Below are 17,586 nucleotides of genomic sequence, written 5' to 3' on the forward strand. Positions count from 1 at the left end.
GTGTGGAGTGTGTGGTGTTGCGGAACAACCTCACATTAAATCGCCACAGAAAAAAAAACACCTCTGTCTCTCCAGTAAAAATTTGAACACGTACAGCAGAATGAGACACTGGCACAAGTTGCCCAGAGAAGTTGTGGAAGTCGCTTCCCTGGCAGTGTTCAAGGCCAGGCTGGATGGGGCTTTCAGCAGCCTGGTCTAGTGGGAAGGTGTCCCTACCCACGGCAGCGGGGTTGGAACTGAATGATCTCTAAGGTCCCTGCCAACCCAAACCATGCTAGGATTTTATGCCTGAGAACAGAAAAATCAGTCAATAGTTTTCTCAAATAAAAGTCAGTTTGGCAGAATTACCTATAATCCCCTTCCCCCCTCCCCCCCCAATTTAAAAATTTTTTTTACAACTCCTCCAACAATACACATCAAGATGCAATGATTTGCCCACAAATCCAAAATTAGTCTTTGAAACTGCAGTAGGATTCCATGAACTTTAGAAGTTCCAAGAGAATTTTTGGAAGACTTTACACCAACACATTAATTTTGTACAAGTGAGAAAACATCTTGCATCGGACAGAGCCATAGATAACAGATGGTGGCAACGAGAGAGCTTACTTTCATGCTAATTACTAGTATTAAAAACCCCAACAAAACCCAAACACAGAAAACCTGCCACAACAAGCAACTTTGAATAAATGCTGATCCAAATTGGTATGTCCAGAGAATATAAAAGAAGAGAGCACTTCCATTACTTAACAACACTGTGACCCTAAACACAAGAAAAAGCACTTACATTTGAGAAAGCTGAGACATATTGTTCTGAAAATCAGATTTCCTTATTTTAAGCAAGCTTTCCAAATCTACAATACTTTTGAGAGCAACAGATTTCAGAAGTTTGTTCTTCAATGTGTCTCTGTTCCTGTCTCAGCTAACAGCTTACTGCTCTCTCCCTTTCTCCCCACTATCCAAACTACGAAAGGTGACCTTGACTGCGGCTCCAAAGACAAGGATGCAAAAAAGTTGCTTTCAGTTTGATCTAAAGAACATTCAAAATAGAATCTACAGTCACTGGATGAGTATTAAATGGATATTTAACACTACATTGTTTGTCTAATTCCTGAAAGCAAAGGTATCAACAAATTGCAATGTTGTTCACAATAGATTTTTTTCCATTATACTCCAACAATCTGTATAAGCAAACAATCCAAGTGGAATAGAAGAGACAAGCTACACAAAACTTGTGAACTTGCATAGTTCACATATACCCCACTAAAACTGGAATGCATACAGAAGGAAAAAACATCTCATTATTTAAGTTTCAATCTGTAACCATACACTAGAAAAATTCTGCAGTGAGGACCTAATCAAAACTCACACAGGAGCGTGAGGAACATTACTTCCACCTCTGTAAAACCTAGGCAACATACTAGGGAGATTCTCCCAACACTGCCTTGGTGTTGCATCATTTTAACAAACTTATAATTGGCAACAATAACACCTATATGCTTTCAACCTTTCCTGTTGCCCCTCTCCCACCCACTGTGTCCTCTTACTACTCCAAAAAATCATCCTCCCTGTTTTGTTCTGCTTGCAAAATCCATTCTTTCCTTTCAGAATTGCATCTCCAGCTTCCAAGCAGACTGCAACAAACAAGATTTTTATCTATCTTCCTATGGGTTTTCTCCACATCAAGATTAGCCTCTTCTACCTATCTGTACCTTTTTCCATGTACCATGATTTCCATGTATATATCCTCTGCCAGTCAAGTAAGTTGTACCGAGCGTTGCTGCGTACACTGCATCTGCTTAGGAGTTACTGATGTTATTTTCTGTGTAATTCCTGCCTCATCTCATTACTGGAGTAAGAGGTGTTCATAATTTTCATCCTTATATCGCCATAGAGAAGCCAAGAAAAGTGTCTCCACCAAGCTGAGAAAGAAAATACAATGCTGAGTGGACAGACTAGCAAAAAGAAGCATATATCACCTACTTGTATCTACTTTCTTTTCTATCTACTAAATAAACACAACTTGGTCTTTGTGTGCATTTCTTGCTTCCACAAATACAATCCTCCACAATTTGCCTGCATCCACCTGCTGAAATCACTGCTCAGCAGTTAAAGAGACGACCTCATCCTTCATCCTGCTTCAGCTTCTAATAACATTCTCATAGAGAAAACATGTCTGACACTAACCCACGCTACCATAAAGAATAAATCTATTCCCAAAGAACAAAGCCTAACAAGCTGTTACAACCACATCTTGGTTTTAATGAAAAAAGGGTTTTTAACTACTGTTTGTCCATCCTCTTCATGCAGCCACATTCTGTGTTCACCTTCTAAACTCTCACTGCAAGACTAATCACTCCACAGCAAGAATTGTTTCCTACTCCAGAAATGGAGTGTTTAGAGTCAGCTATTGTCCTCTTTCTTCTAATAAGTTCCAGACATTTAGACAAAACTCGCACTGACTGCGCTGGCATCGTGATTTCAGTCTCTTCTTTTGCTACTCTAACACCATACAGACAAGCGGAACTGATTGAAGTAAGATTTGGAGGCTTTATATGTTCCTGGAGTGACAACAGGAGGAGCAAGTAAGTCTGTATTAATGCAATTTACATCAAAAGAATATAATCATTAGAGTTATTTCCACATGACAACAAAACTCATAGTGAAAAACAGCTAAGAAGTTGATCTTGGGGAGGAGGAGGGTTGGACCAGAAGTCTTTTTTTAATAAAAGGTCTTCTTGATATCCAGTGTAGCACCCACAGCAATTATATTTCTCATTATAGTTTCCAGTAAAATAATCCCAGTCAAAATACAAAGCACAAGATGCTCCAGATGTTATAAAGTCTTAGAATCTGACACATAAAATAAAGTTATCCATCAGCTACTTCCCTACCCAAAGCCCTCTTCTGAGGGGCAGTGGTCATCATAGGATTTTTCATATTAAAAAAATAAAGTTAGAAATTAAAAATTGTTTGGTTTTTTTTTATCAGCAACCCCAAGGAAGATGGGAGTAATATACCTCAACTTAGTCTGGACAAAGAAGCTTGCATCTACTGCCATTCTTCATTTTCCAGTAATTAGAGAGGCATGGCAAAGATAATGTAGGAAACTCTACTTTGTCATTAATAAGATATTAATTCCTGCTTGCTTTTTGCCACTGCTCATTAAGTTGCAAAGCAATACGGACACATCCTTTCATTCTACTCCCACAATTTACAGTAAATAAAGTTAGTTTTTCCAGTTATTAAGCAATCTTGTGCAAAGGTTCCAAGTTGTACATATTGCAATACATCAGAAGATGAAACAGTACCGACAAGTATAGCAGAACAAATCTGCTCTTTTCTCAGTAGTTCTTGCACTTCACTTGCTGATATTTTTTTCACTTAGCTTTCCACAGCTACATGTTAATGACTCTTCTTGAGTTTATATTCAGTATCACGAAAAGAAGCCAGCAAAACTGGTCTGAAGACCTATACTGGTTCCAATTTTTAAATATGGCTCAAGCCTGTGACAAGATCATAATGGCAACTACATAAACAAAATGCAACCATGCTCCATTAACTCCTTTATTCCCCTATTTGTCCATTCACTAACTTATTATTTTAATATACAGCAAATATCAAAGAGCTTAGTGTTTCATACCTGGCCTAGGCTTACTAAGCACACCACAATAAATAATACTTTCCAGATCTTCATGCACAACTAGAAGATATTCTTCCCATTCCTGCATAGAATTTATTCTGTTTTTTTTCAACGGGGACACATTTTTGCCCCTTCCTGAAAGGCTCACCTGAGGTCTGATGATGATCACTAGAAGCATTTGCTAACAACTTCAACAGACTTTTTTCTTTCCTCGCTACTCGGTGATGAGTGCTCAAAACCTTCCCTAGGCAATTTATTTCTACTGCTTCATTACCCTTGTCAGTAAATTTTTCTTAATGCCCAACTAGAGGCTTTTTCACTCCAATTATTTTTTCCAGCGTGCATGGAGAAACCATCTAAGTCAAATCCCTTCCACATTAAGAAAGAAGTTAGACTGTATGAAAGTCAGCCAGTACCCCTTTTGATAACCAGAAATAAGCACTCCCAAAACAGCTCCTTTACTTCCTTCCAACATTTGTCATTTCAGTCAAACGACTTCTGTTCGGCTCCTCTTGCATGACTAAGGGAAACCTGCACAACATTCCTGACACGAATATGCAGAAGTCAGGTTTCCTAAATTCAGACAAATTCTCCCACAGGAAATTTCGACCCTGCTCACCACTCCTCAGGAACCACGCGACAGGAGACTGCGCTCACTCGGAGCTTGTGTCAAAACTCTCCCTCCCCACTTGTGCCTGCCTGAAGGCCCCAAAGTACATATCCCTAGCTTCTGCGCACTGTATTGACTGTTTGAAGCATCCATTAGCCTTGAAAACTGTATGAATATTAGTTTACGAAATCTTGGTAGGGTTATTACCTGTTCCAATAAAGCATCCGGGTACGTGCGCAGGCTGTACGTTTACTTTTCTCCACATCAAGAGATTTTACCGGTGCGAGTTGCACACAGTGTTTAAATTGCCCAGATGTTGTTCAAAAAGAAAAAACCAGATCTCTACAGAAGAACTTCAACTTTGGCTGTATGACTGAACACTCTTCTGCACTTCTTCCTCCTTACTGACCCATCTGTGAGCTCCAAATTAACATTAATTTTTTCCTGGGTTGTGAGGACAACCCTAAACTTCCTTCTATGTTTTCAAAGAATCCAGATGAGCTCTGCAATTCCTTCTGGGGCCCACAGGTGAAATAGAAGAGAAAACCATATAAGCTTTTTACTACTGCCCAAAAGATCTCCTTCACTTAAGGAACCAAGACGAGCCAACCTGACCCGACTCAAGAGACTTCCACTACTGGCAGATGAAGCATGACCCTTCAAGTCATGGCACTTACTTGCTCTATCACCATTACAGCTGTGTTGAAAATGGAAAGAAAAAGCTAAGAAATTCCTTCTTTTTGTTGCGCATACAGAAACAGATATACTCACTCTGAAACTCCCCTATGAACAACTTTCAGTGGCATTCTGAAAAGTTTATACCATGCTGTATAAGGCACTGCTGACAAAAATCCCTTATAGAATGAAGACATTACGTGGTCTGATAGCAAAATTGGCTGCATTTCAACATTCACAGGAAAATGAATATATTGACTAATAGATTCATTTACCTCAAAATCAGAAAATGACAAACACCAGCCCTGACCACTAGAGAACAGATTAATTCATTCACCAACATAATCACAGATTTCACTAGCAACACTAATTTCTTATAACCTGTGACTTTACCACAAATTAGAAATAAAATAGGACGTTTTCCAAATTTTCCCACCAAGTTTCTGAATCAAGCATCAAAGCAAAAAAAAGTCCACCTGTTCACACAAAGGACTTTTACTCTCTAGAGTACCTTGCCTCACTCTATTTAGTGATGCTAAACAGAACAATACTTTGCAACTTAGATGGCAAACAGGTTTGTAACTTGCCTGCACTAAACTCCTAAGACAAAAACCTGAAACAAATAGATCCGGCCAGCAGATGGCCTCAAGACAGCAGTTTTATGCAACTTGGTCAGCTACCACTAGATGGTAGCTACGTATCACCAGCTGCTTGCAATATGGACGTAAGATCAGCAAAAGCGTTATTTTAGTATACTTCAGTGCAATAAAATGAAATTGAAAAAGCTAATTTCGCTGTTCTATATTGCAAACAAAGGCAGCCCGCCGCCCCTCTCCTCCCCAAGATGTTTTTACCAACATTGTATGTGACAGTCGGGGGAGGAGAGTAGGGAAGCACATTGGAAAGAAACCATTCCTCCCATGCTTCTCTCACTAAATGACAGGTCCTGACACTGTTCTGCTTTTTAACTAAGTGAGGGAATTTATTCTAAGTTCTCTGTGATCTGCCACCTCTAACTGCAGCATTTAAATATACTCCATTCTGAAGGAAAAAATAATAATAATAATAAAAAAAAATCCATGTTGTTTCACTTTAATTCCTGCTCTCTTAAATCTAGATCAACTTTATGGAGAGATTTATCTCCTTAATATAGGGACAGGAATACACCACTCACTATTTACAATCTAACCTTATTAAGTTAAGCTCACTCTTCATTCAGTTCTCCAATCTCCATGAGAAACACTACTGAAAATTAATTGCAGGTCTATAAATGCTATGAGCTTTTGTGAACTCCTCATACTACAAACATAAACAACATGTAAACTTTACCTTTTTCCATATGTAACCAGTATCAGTAACAGTCAACACAGATCTCAGTTAAGCATACACTTGTACAAATATCTTGTAATGTGAAAACACTCCATGCATCTCACTTACAGGTGAGCAAAGCCAGAAGTAACAGTCTTAGAATAATCAAGAAAAATTATGATCTACAGAGTATTTCCATTCAACATCTAAAAGCAGCGCTTCTGTGCAGTCACTCTCAGTTAAACACCTATTTGAAGAGCAAGTTGCCAGTTTATCCAAGTAAACATCTGTATTCTTGAAGGTGCACACAAGGCTCTGGGTAAGCGGTTCTGGCCAAGTGCATGTGAGTATCCTTGGAGCCTTTCTGGACCCTTCGATTTCTGCACAGTAGGATTTTTACTACCACTGTACTCCTTGCTGCAAGCTAACAGCTTTCAGTTGCGATTTTAAGGACTTAAAACATATTAGAGCCAACAAGTCACTTTATCTCCAAGTGCAGTGCTAATGAAGATCTCAACCAGATCTCAAGAATGAGTCCACACAATACAGAATCTAAATTAAAGTTGCAGCACACAGGAAAGGGGAAAAAAGGGCAAAAGAAAAATGAAGTCATACGTCACTTTGCCATCAAAAACATATACCCTTACTATGGTCCTGCTACACAAAGAGGTCAGACTAAAAAAAACTCACCTTCTTATCCTATCTAAGTATTTATATATTTGCTACATGAGGTACACACATGTATTTTTATCCCAAGATGCAAACATCACATTGTCCTGATGCATTGTATGCCAACGCAAAAAAAAAAAAAAAAATCTTCTGTGAAAAGTCTATAACCTGCATCTGTAATAGTTAAATAAAGAGACTGTGAAAGACATTAAAAGAAAAGAGAACTAAGATGAGATCTAGGCTGAAAGACGTAAAGGAGGTTTCAGTGGATAACCAATCAACTTTCACCCTGATGAATGTTAAAAAGAACAGCTCTAACCCCAACAGCAAGCTTTGATCCAGGTTGCTGAACACATTTACTTCAGAAAGGTAAAAAACATCCTCAGAAAGAAATAAGTAAAACAGAAGCAGTTTTTTTTCCAGTAATAACTTGTGGCTAAATCTAATTTTGCTCATTGCAGTACAGAAGTTACAAGATAAGACATGCACAGTGTGCACACACGGTACCCAAATAAATGCTGTAGGAGTGCTGGCTGCAATCAGACATTACCTGAAGACAGCACATTTTTTTACGCTAGTGGTTACTTCAATCAGAAAATGAGCATGGTTGAGTTTGTTCCAAAAATCCACCCACAGCTACTTAATTCCCTATGTTAAAATCAGCAACTTTCATATGGCACATCATCTCTCCCTCAATTTGTTTTTACTTAAAAATCAAGTCCAAGATTTCTGTGATCCAGACTTTCATTCAAGTTGGTAGTCCAACTTGACAAGACTTGACAAGAATAGAATTTCCCAATTTATAGGTAACAGTGCAGCCTTGCTATGCCTCCAAACACTTACTATCGATATTACTTTGTCCCCTTATCCGTGACAGATGCCACAGAAAAAAAAAGTGCAACATATTTGCTACACCTGGAACAGGAATTGTTTGCATCTGTGTACAGGTAAGAAAAATCCATTCATTAGAGTACATAAATGCAGTTTATCACAGCTACCTTTTATATTTCACAGGAAAAAAAGTACAATTAAGATATCTCAGCAGGTCTGCAATACAAGATAACTTACTGAAAAATGCCAACATGAAGATGCCATCATTGCCCACTCTAAGCTGATCTGCATCACTGAAATCATCCCGTGGTGGATACTCTTCTTCCTGGATTTACAGGTTAGTGATAATTTAGTGAAAAGTTTATTTTAGAATAACTATCTGTAGGATTAAAGTATTAATTATGTTTCTAAAACTAGAAGAATATTGACATTTCTGTAACATGTCAGCATTAAGGAAGCTTAAGAGAAAAATAATTCAGATCTATAAAACAACTTACTGCTTATATTGACAGAGCCCAGATTTTCTGTAAAAGTTTCTGTACAATATAGTTACATACTGCCTATTGATCTTAAATGAAGACAGAAATTGGTTTATATGAGTACCTTGACAATCAAAACAATCAGAAATCTTTTTACCTTTAACTGCCTTGATATGCAGCTAAGCTATTAAATATTTTTTAAAAAACTATTACATAGAATGTTTTATTTTTTTCCTGCCAGATAAGTCTTTAAATCCTTCTCAAAATAGAGAACAAAGTTTTAAAATAAGGTTAGCACCTTAAAATAAACTGCTGATGCAATAGCACCGCACTAACCATTTTGACTATGCTACAACGGACACAAAAACATACGCAAAGCAAAGGGAGCCTCTCGGGACACTAGAGGGCGTGAGCACATTAAAGCTGTTTAAAAGTAGGCTTAATTCAAAGGACTTTAAGTCAAAAGTAAACTGGTCTGTCACTCCAAACAATCCAACGATTTCTCTCGTGGTGTCAAAACAGCGAACGTTATGATACTGGAAGTATGAGTTTGTTTGGTTTCTCAGTACTTGATTTTCCACAGAAGTTGGCAGATGTTACGCAGGCAGCTCTGCACACAAGTAAAACATTGCTGCAACTGTAGACTGGCAAATCTAAGTTTTCATGGTGACAGCACTCACTGAAGAAAGTCTGATGAAAACTGTAAAACCATTTACACAATTATTTTTGTGCTTAAGTGAATAACACCAAAATAATGCAGGATGATACAAAGTAAATAATGCTATCAATAACAGCAGTAATATGGTATGGACATAAGCATGAGTAACATTCTTTTCCTATTTTGTTCTCCAATTAATCATAATGTGTTAAAACTGAGACAAGAAATGACCTATCAAAAAAAAAAAAATCAGAGATATGAGATTTACTTATTTCACCCACAGCAAATACTACTGAAATAATGTAATTTTAATTTTAACGCATTATTCAGTCACTGAACTAAGTGTTATTTTGCATATTAAGTTCATAACTAAAAGAGCATTAAGCAATCGCAGTGACCTAAAGCCCTGTGGCTGACATGTTCACCTTTGTCAACACAGCAAAATAATTTACCAGGGCATCATGATTATGGTTGAAAATGTGCTAGAATGAACTGTACCAAGTGAATTCAGGCAGTCAGCTTTACTCTTTGCAACCGGGCCAGGAAATTCCCGCTGTGCTCTTTATTTCAGCTTAATTAACCACAACTCTGTATCAGATAACTTTCTTTAAAAACACTGTTATTCACAGACAATTCCAAGGAAAGCAGAAAAAGCTAGTTCAACAACCATCTTAAGAGGCCCTAATTTAACTCTACATGATTTTAGATGTCCCTAAACGGTCATCTTAAGTGACTATGAAAGCATTAATTTATTTAGTTCAATTTTGCCACAGCATCAAGACTATGAGGGAGAAGGGAAGGGTGGGCTGAAATTGCATTAAGGAAAGAGCTGCACTTGAATGTAATGTGCTTAACTCTGAAATGCCTGCCACAAAAAATTCCTCTTTCGAGTCAGGACAACAAAAAAATATTTGGAATTTTCATTTCAGTAGGTTTATAAAACACCATATAAAATAAATTTTTGGACTTCTTTTTTTAAACTGTCTGCTAACTACGTACTTCATATTGACATTTCCAAACAATCAGTGAATTATGCTCTATGCAAAACTTCACTTCAGAAAAAGAAAGTTTTGCTCAACTACAATAACAAGTTTAGCAGGTTTCTCTATATGCACAGGCTTCTCTAAGGCTAATTGTGGGAGAAACACAGGTCAATATACAACCCAGGGACATGAGAGCAGAAATTTGCAAGCAAGCGCTCCCCTATTATTAAGTGTGAACGAGTTGTAACTCATCACACTCCATGACAGAAGGTAATTATATTAAAGAGCGTTCTATCTGCTGTCTCCAAAAGTTGGCACACAAAAACTATTAGCACATTTAAGAAATCAGTTTCCTACACTTAAATCATGTTCAACTTATATTGATATAGTTTAGATCATGTGGTTTTACAATCAGCCCTGCAGATGGAAGATGCTCATTGGCCACTGCTTAGGCCCCACTAACACCGGTTTTCACCGCACTCTCGCTTGATCTAGTTGGTGTCAAGTGCCCCGTCTTTCTTCAAAATATAATTGTTTGCCATCATTCCCTGAGCAACCAAAAAGGACAATGGAGAGTGACTGTCCTCTCCGCTGATGCTTCAACCTAAACCAAACTTCACAGTAACAATTGTGTTACATACTATCAATGACAATAATATATTTTATTCATATGTATGTGGTCTTCTTTTTAATGAATGTCATATAACAACAAACACAAATCCATAAAATATATAATACTTTCAGTATCTCGTAATGATTCTTGACAAATCTAGCCATGTTAAGGATCATGCACAGTATTTCTTCATTACTAAATATGCTATAAAAAGAAAAACTTACTGTTGCTATGACCAAAGAAACATCTAAACAGCACATCACACAGAATAATTTCTCTAAGCAGAACATCAAATAGCACACAGCATCTATTCAAGTCAAGCCTAATAAATGCTCTAAAAGTACAGTGCTATCTGTTGTATTATGCAAAAAGAGGACTTCCCTCCTCCCTCCAATGCTTTTTAACTTCTTTCAAATTGAAGCTTAGTTAGCATGGCATAGAGACAAACACCTTTAATCAGGTAAAAAGCCCGGGTTTTCAGGAGCCCCTTGGATAGCTAAACTGATATAACTCTTCTCAACGCGGTGAATTTACGGAGACAACTTCTGAGGAAAGGGTCAAATTACTTAATAAACCCCATAAATGATACCTTCAGCATACAAAACAATATGGAGAAATTAATCGTGGGGGGGTGAAAGGCACAGTGAACCCCAGATGCATCTGTTTGCCAGAAGGAAGATTCATAGTTAAAGTCTAAACTAGAGAGAACTATACCATACCTCTGGACGACTGAGGAATATTTCATCAAACAGACTCCTAGACTCCCTAAACTGGGCGTGCTAAGCATGTAAAAACAGAAAAACATAAGACAAATGCAACTGAAAAGCATTAAGTAAAAGCCATTCATTGCAACATACAAACAAGTCATTTAACCATTAGCAGTATTTTTGTCCATTTAAATTATCTTTCAAAACTGACCTTGAGAAATTGAAAAGAGAAACATCAAAAGCCAGGGCAACTGGCATAGGGGTGCTGCAATTTCTGACACACTTTAGCTATCTGGGAGCATTTGAAAGAAATTGTTTATTCACAATCTACTAAAATACAAGCTCCACTAAAGAATTACAAAAACAAGTACTGAAAATTTCAGTAAACGTTTAGGTCATTCATATAGTCTCTGGTCGCAGGGCCCATGACGACATCTTTAATATGATTACATCAATGTTTTTTCTAAGATCTCTACATGATTCAGAGGAAACAAAAATGCGAAAGCAGTTTACTAGATGTGCTGCCTTTTTCCTCTCTTTTGCTCAATGAGGAGAGCTTGCAGCCTTCTTTACTGCACACTTTGGACTGTACCATGAAACCAGCTTCAAGGTAACATAAGGGGGCATTTAAATTCTCCCACCTGTTCACATTACTATTTTAAAGAGGCAATATATCCTCACATTGCAAGGAAGAAACTACAGGCCCGGATCAGAGCAGAGTTCATAAAAGTACTAATTTTATAAGGATGAAAATAAAATCTGACACAACTATGTGTCATGTATTTTGTGTGTGTTTTGCAAAGTGTGTTAATATACGAGTCAGATACTGTCTGCAGCTGCCACTGCTTGTGATCCGCAGTGAATGCGAGAAAACAACTGCATACCAGTCACGCAAAGTTTAAAGTCACTTATCTGTTCTTCCATGGGTATTCAGAGCTAAGGGTCAAAACTCTTCCCCTCAAGATGGCAAACCACCTCTCTAACCACAACTTGACCTTTTTTTCTTATTCCAGTCATCTGCCAGATTAAGACGATCTTATTACACAGTCTTAGTCAACCCCAGACTAAGTCTGTCAGAGATATTAAATAAGGCAGGGATTTCGTGGCAGTATCACATCGTAAGTTAATTAAAAAGGCAATAATTAAACTGCACGGGCACATAATTTTAATATTGTCTGCAAAACTGGAACTCAATTTCAGTATTTCCTACTTTTTCACCAAATCTCAACTTCGCAACCTTAAGCTTGTGTGTGTACTCTAAAAAAAAAACCAAAAACAAATATATATACATATGTATATGTGTATATATAAAAAAAACCCAAAACACAGAAGCAGACTGAGCAGAAACTCTACAAAACTTGAGATCTTTAGCGGTAAGCTGGATCGTGAGTTTTAGGTGCACAGAGTAGACTTCTGATACTTAGTACTGCCATAAGTCTACCACTTTTTAGCCTGTTCCTGCTTTGGGGGAATGATGGTGGTGTTCCTACTGATTTTTTGTCCGTGAAATTCTTGTAGTGTCAGCACCTAGCTCACGAATGTCAAGTTCAAGTGTATGTTTTAGAAAAGCAGAACTATGTAGAAGTTTATTTCTCACTTTGTAGCCATATCCTACTCCATATTCCTTCCCACTACTCACACACCGGCTTCAGCTCCTTTCCGAACATAACATTTTGTCCTCACTTGGGTTCCTTCCTCCACCAATCCCAGTCCATCATTCTCCCTTCTGTTTCTCCTTTAAACCTCTCTGTACTCCCTCCATACCACTGCTCTCCATTCTTACTTCTTATTTTGACTTAGAGCCATCCTCTCTGGCCCCGCCTGTGTTCCCTTTGAGCCACTCACCCCCTTGCCCAACCAAAACCAGATTTCTCTCCCCACCACACATCAGCCTCAGAGGCTCAGAGTGGACTTTCTTCCTTCTACCTACCACTGATGTCCTTACAGTTGAATCAAGTGACCTTCCCCTTCCCTCCTAATCAAAGGCCAAGAATAATAAAACTTTCAGGGCACACCAGAAATTCCTATTTCTCAGTTCCAGTGTTTTCACCAAAACCAGTCAAGAGCGTCACAAGGTTTATGTACTGTTAGTCCTGTAATCACACTCTGATACAGAACATCTGAGAATGCTCTCTGGGACCAGCAGATCTGTAGTCCCACCTCCTTCAGAGCAGTCTAAACTTAGTCGTGCAAGCCAATATCCACCCAGTTACTGAATTTGAAGCTGTATGTATCAGACAGCAATTTTCTATTTTGATCACTGTGTTCTTTATAACATTAATTCTTACAAAACTATGAACACTGAATATATAATTATTTAATTTACTGTTGACCATAACTTATGGTGCGTTTGTTGTGTGTGGTTTTTTTAAATATTTACTATTAAAGTTCAAAGAAACTTTCCAAAGTTTTCATGAAACAGAAAAAAACAAAAGACTTCTCCTTTTAAAAAAGATCTACAATACTGGGGGGTTTGCGCCTTCTAGACTACTGGAATTCTCCTTCCTCTTTAAGGCCTACTTTGTTCTCTGATTTTTTTTTATCAACTGAAACACTACATACATACCAGCAATAACTCTACAAAATAACATTAGCAGTAGATACCTAATTAAAAGATGACAATCTATGGGATAAACTACTAAAACAGGGCAAAATTTTGCTTTTAAAGCTGTGTAGATGGCTGCTATGCCTCAGAAAAAGTGTATGACATACATTTCATAGTACTTTACAACTAACTTATCCTATGTATACAAAACTTAGAGCACTCAAAATATTAAAAACACCAAGCAACCATTATTTTAATAAACAGGTCATAATATGGGGCCTATTGTTATAATTAAATTAGCCTAACACGTTTCACAAAGCCGAAATAAAGCAGAACCATGTAACTTACTCGTTGGGCAACTTCTGCTGCAGCAGCCGCCATTGCTGCAGCTTTGGCCTTCTCTGCTTCATCGTAAGTAGGAAGAGAGGTAGCTACACTGTATGGAGGTGGTACAGGATAAAATTCATTTTGTGTTTCTGTTCAGAAAAAAAAAAAGAGAGGTTACACATTTTTAGGCCAGAAGTATGTCAGGAATACTTAATTTTATATGCACATAACTACTGAGCTTTACAATGTATCTTTTTCAACTGAAGCTAAAATGGGTATTTTTATTTCAATGTAAGTCTAAAAGTAATAAACAACAAACTTTTATTTTTATAAAATAAAACAGTCAACAGCTCGATGGCGCTTTTAGTTGCTACTCAAGGCAGAAACCTTAACCTAGACGTTGGAAGAAGCCAATAAATTTATGCACAAAAAAAAAAGTCATATTTGCCTAGTGCCCTCCCCAAACATCCCAACTAAAGGCTTTTTATCCTATCATACAAAAGACATAGACAGAAACACGCTAAAAAATTAAATTAAATTAAGTAACTAATCTATGCTGATAATTTAAGTCCAGTAATGACCATCCTGTATTTTTAACAGCATGGCCTTGCTGCTAACTCCAGTTCTGTGAAAATAGTTTTTCTCAACTTCACCACATTCTTTTTAAAATGTTCCTTCTAACACAATGGACCACACACTTTATTTTCATGTACTGAAACAGTAAAGTTTCATCACATAGAATCAAATTAGTAACAAAATGAATAGAACCTATTTAAAATGCACCTTGAGCTTCCTCCTACAGCTGGCAGTAGTTTGTAACAAGATTGCTTACGTGGTAAAGATTTGTCAGCACAGGTCACGCGGTAAAAAGATTCGTCAGCGCACCAACACAAAGATGTTATATATAGGGATAATTCCGCATAGCTATGTGCTACACTTGCAAACACTGTCTCAAATAACAGGGACAGGAAATTGCTCCTTTAATCAACATGAAAAAAAATGAGGTTGGAGGTTAGTTCTAAAATATTTATTTGGCACATGGGAGACGCAAATCCAAGCAGCTTTGCTTAAACAGGAACTTTGATGTTGCCTTCTGTTAAGACTCCCATAGCCCAAAGAAAAGTCATAACCTCATGAGAGAAGGAGCAGTGAATAAATGAAGAAAAAGACCTATTACTCATTTTTCCACACAGTTTTATCAAGATGCTTTAAAGCAAAATGATTCTTTTCGTGGCAATATTTTCACCAATGGCACACACTTAAGAAGTTCGAGTTTTGACAAATCATTGCTTCACTGTTTTGGGTTTTTCTATAAAGAGGCAATGAAAATTACTACTGAGGTCTAATAATGGAGCACTACTCAAAGATGCAGATCAAATGTGGAACTGTGCTACATGCAGAATTAAATAAAACTTATTACATTAATCAATGAACATTCATTTAGTCTAGTAATTTGTAACAATCAGTATAATTCAGAAGTGTGCTTCTGAACAAGCCAAAGGGCTGTGCATGAAAGCAGAGCTTTACACTGCAATTGTATGTGTAGGGGAGGGAAGAAAAAAAAAAAAAAAAAAAAGGCGTGCCGCAGCATCGTACCACTTGGTTCAAGTGCTGATTCATACACACTCCTCCCTGACAAGCTGTTATGTAAGAAAAATACCTGAGGTTGCAGCTGCTTCCACAGCTATGCTACAGTAAGGTGGAGGGGAAGTATCTGCTTCGGGTGAAGCTGCTGTCGGGGGACTCTGCGTTGTCTCTGTAGACGAGGAAGGCTGCTCAGCTGCTGAAGACTCTGGGGGGTCATCCTCATTATGAAGCTTAAAACGAAAAAAATAAAGAAAAAAAAATCACACACAAATTTCAGATGCACACAGGGAATACTCTCCACAGCACACGCATCTTCAGAGAGAGAGATTACTCTTGAACAAAACAAATTATTTACAAAACAAGATGCAACTACTTTAAGTAGTCTAGGTAAACTCTTTTAAGCAAACAGCTAACGACAATCTTAACTGTTCTTTTTACTTTTCACCCTCCCCAAAATGGATTTCTTCAGAATATTCACAGAATCTTAAAAAACTGGGGTTTTAAATGTGTATTATAAGGGAAAATATTGACTATAAAATACATAGTATTATATGAATATTTTTTACTGCTATTAATTTTTTTTTTCTTAATTGCATTCATAAAATGTATTAACCCATTTTAAAATACAACAGGGGAGCAACACTATCTTTTATTGCATTAATCTAGAAGAAATTAAAAAAAGACACATTTCTCCTTCTGTAACTGGGATTTTTATACTCATGCATTTTGTCAGAGGGCTTCTCCACTCAAATTCTAAGACTCTTCAAAACATCCTGCTTTACTCGACAGTCTGGAAATAATCCTTTCCCTGTGAAATTTTATGTTACTGATTTGTTATTTGAGGTTTTTCTAAATTTAATTTTACAAGGACATGTCCAGTTAAACATATACAGAAATAAGCAATTGGATAAGCAAGAATGTTGATTAAAACTGTGGAATTAGAATCTGGCAAATCATACCTTTTCGAAGAGAAGGTATTTTTCATTATTTTACTTAACTTGATGGTGTTTAGACTATGAATCAAAATTAAGGAAAACTACTAGCATTAAAAAAAGTGCTAGCTCAAACTAGTGTAAACTATAAGGTAAGATGCCTAGAAGGCAACTACTGAAGCACCATATTTAAACCTGGAAAATAAGATTAGTAAATTGAATGTGTCAGGAAAAAGAATTCTGTAACTTCAAACACTCCACAGAAGAATATTATTTTAATTTCAATTTAAAAAATACTAAGAATACAACTACATTAGTGTTGTGGTTTGACCCTGGCAGGCAGCCAGGTGCCCACATAGCTGCTCTCTCACCCCCCCTTCTCTACTCGACGGGGAGAAAATGTGTCAAAGGGCCCGTGGTTTGAGATAAGGATGGGGAGATCACCTGCGTTTACTGTCACAGGCAAAATAGACGTGATTTTGGGAAAATCAGTTACATTTATTAAAAGAACAAATCAAAGAAGGGTAGTGAAAAATATGAAAAAAAAAAATTTAAAATAGTAACGCCTTCCCCCATCCCTGCCTTCTCTCTGGGCTTAAGATCAATCCCGGTTTCTCCACCACCTCCCCCCGAGTGGCGCAGGGGGACAGGGAATCGGTCAGTTCATCCAACGCTGGTTCCACCACTTCTTCACTCCAGAGGAGGACTCTTCACACCTCCCCAGGGCCATTGTGGGGTCCCTCTCACAGGAGACAAGCCTCACACTCTCTTCTCCAGCATGATTCGTCCCACGAAGGACAATTCATCACAAACTGCCCAATGTGAGACACCTCATGAGGGGCAACCCACCCCTCCTGAGTCTGGGGTGCAGTCCTTCAGGGGAAACTGCTCCAGCGTGAGTCCCCCACAATGTCACAAAAGTCCCATCAGCCAACCTGCTCCAGCATGGGCATTCACTCTTCCACAGGCTGCAGGCTCTGGCAGCAACCTGCTCCAGCGCGGGCTTCTCACAGGACTACAGC

At 37.8% G+C, this 17,586-nt stretch overlaps 1 protein-coding gene across 1 annotated transcript in view; it reads right to left on the reverse strand.

The window, feature by feature from the left end:
- Positions 1-17,586, reverse strand: part of NDFIP2 (Nedd4 family interacting protein 2) — a 28,117-nt gene that overhangs the window by 10,409 nt on the left and 122 nt on the right. Inside the window, exons 2-5 of the mRNA XM_009868662.1 lie at positions 15,706-15,862; positions 14,067-14,194; positions 11,186-11,245; positions 7,971-8,058 (exon numbers count right to left, since the gene is read on the reverse strand). Coding sequence (XP_009866964.1) covers positions 7,971-8,058; positions 11,186-11,245; positions 14,067-14,194; positions 15,706-15,862 — 433 coding nt within the window. The remainder of the gene's footprint in view (positions 1-7,970; positions 8,059-11,185; positions 11,246-14,066; positions 14,195-15,705; positions 15,863-17,586) is intronic.

The sequence above is a fragment of the Apaloderma vittatum genome, unplaced genomic scaffold (genome assembly GCF_000703405.1).
Source record: "Apaloderma vittatum isolate BGI_N311 unplaced genomic scaffold, ASM70340v1 scaffold5634, whole genome shotgun sequence".
In the NCBI taxonomy this organism is placed as follows: Eukaryota; Metazoa; Chordata; class Aves; order Trogoniformes; family Trogonidae; genus Apaloderma; species Apaloderma vittatum.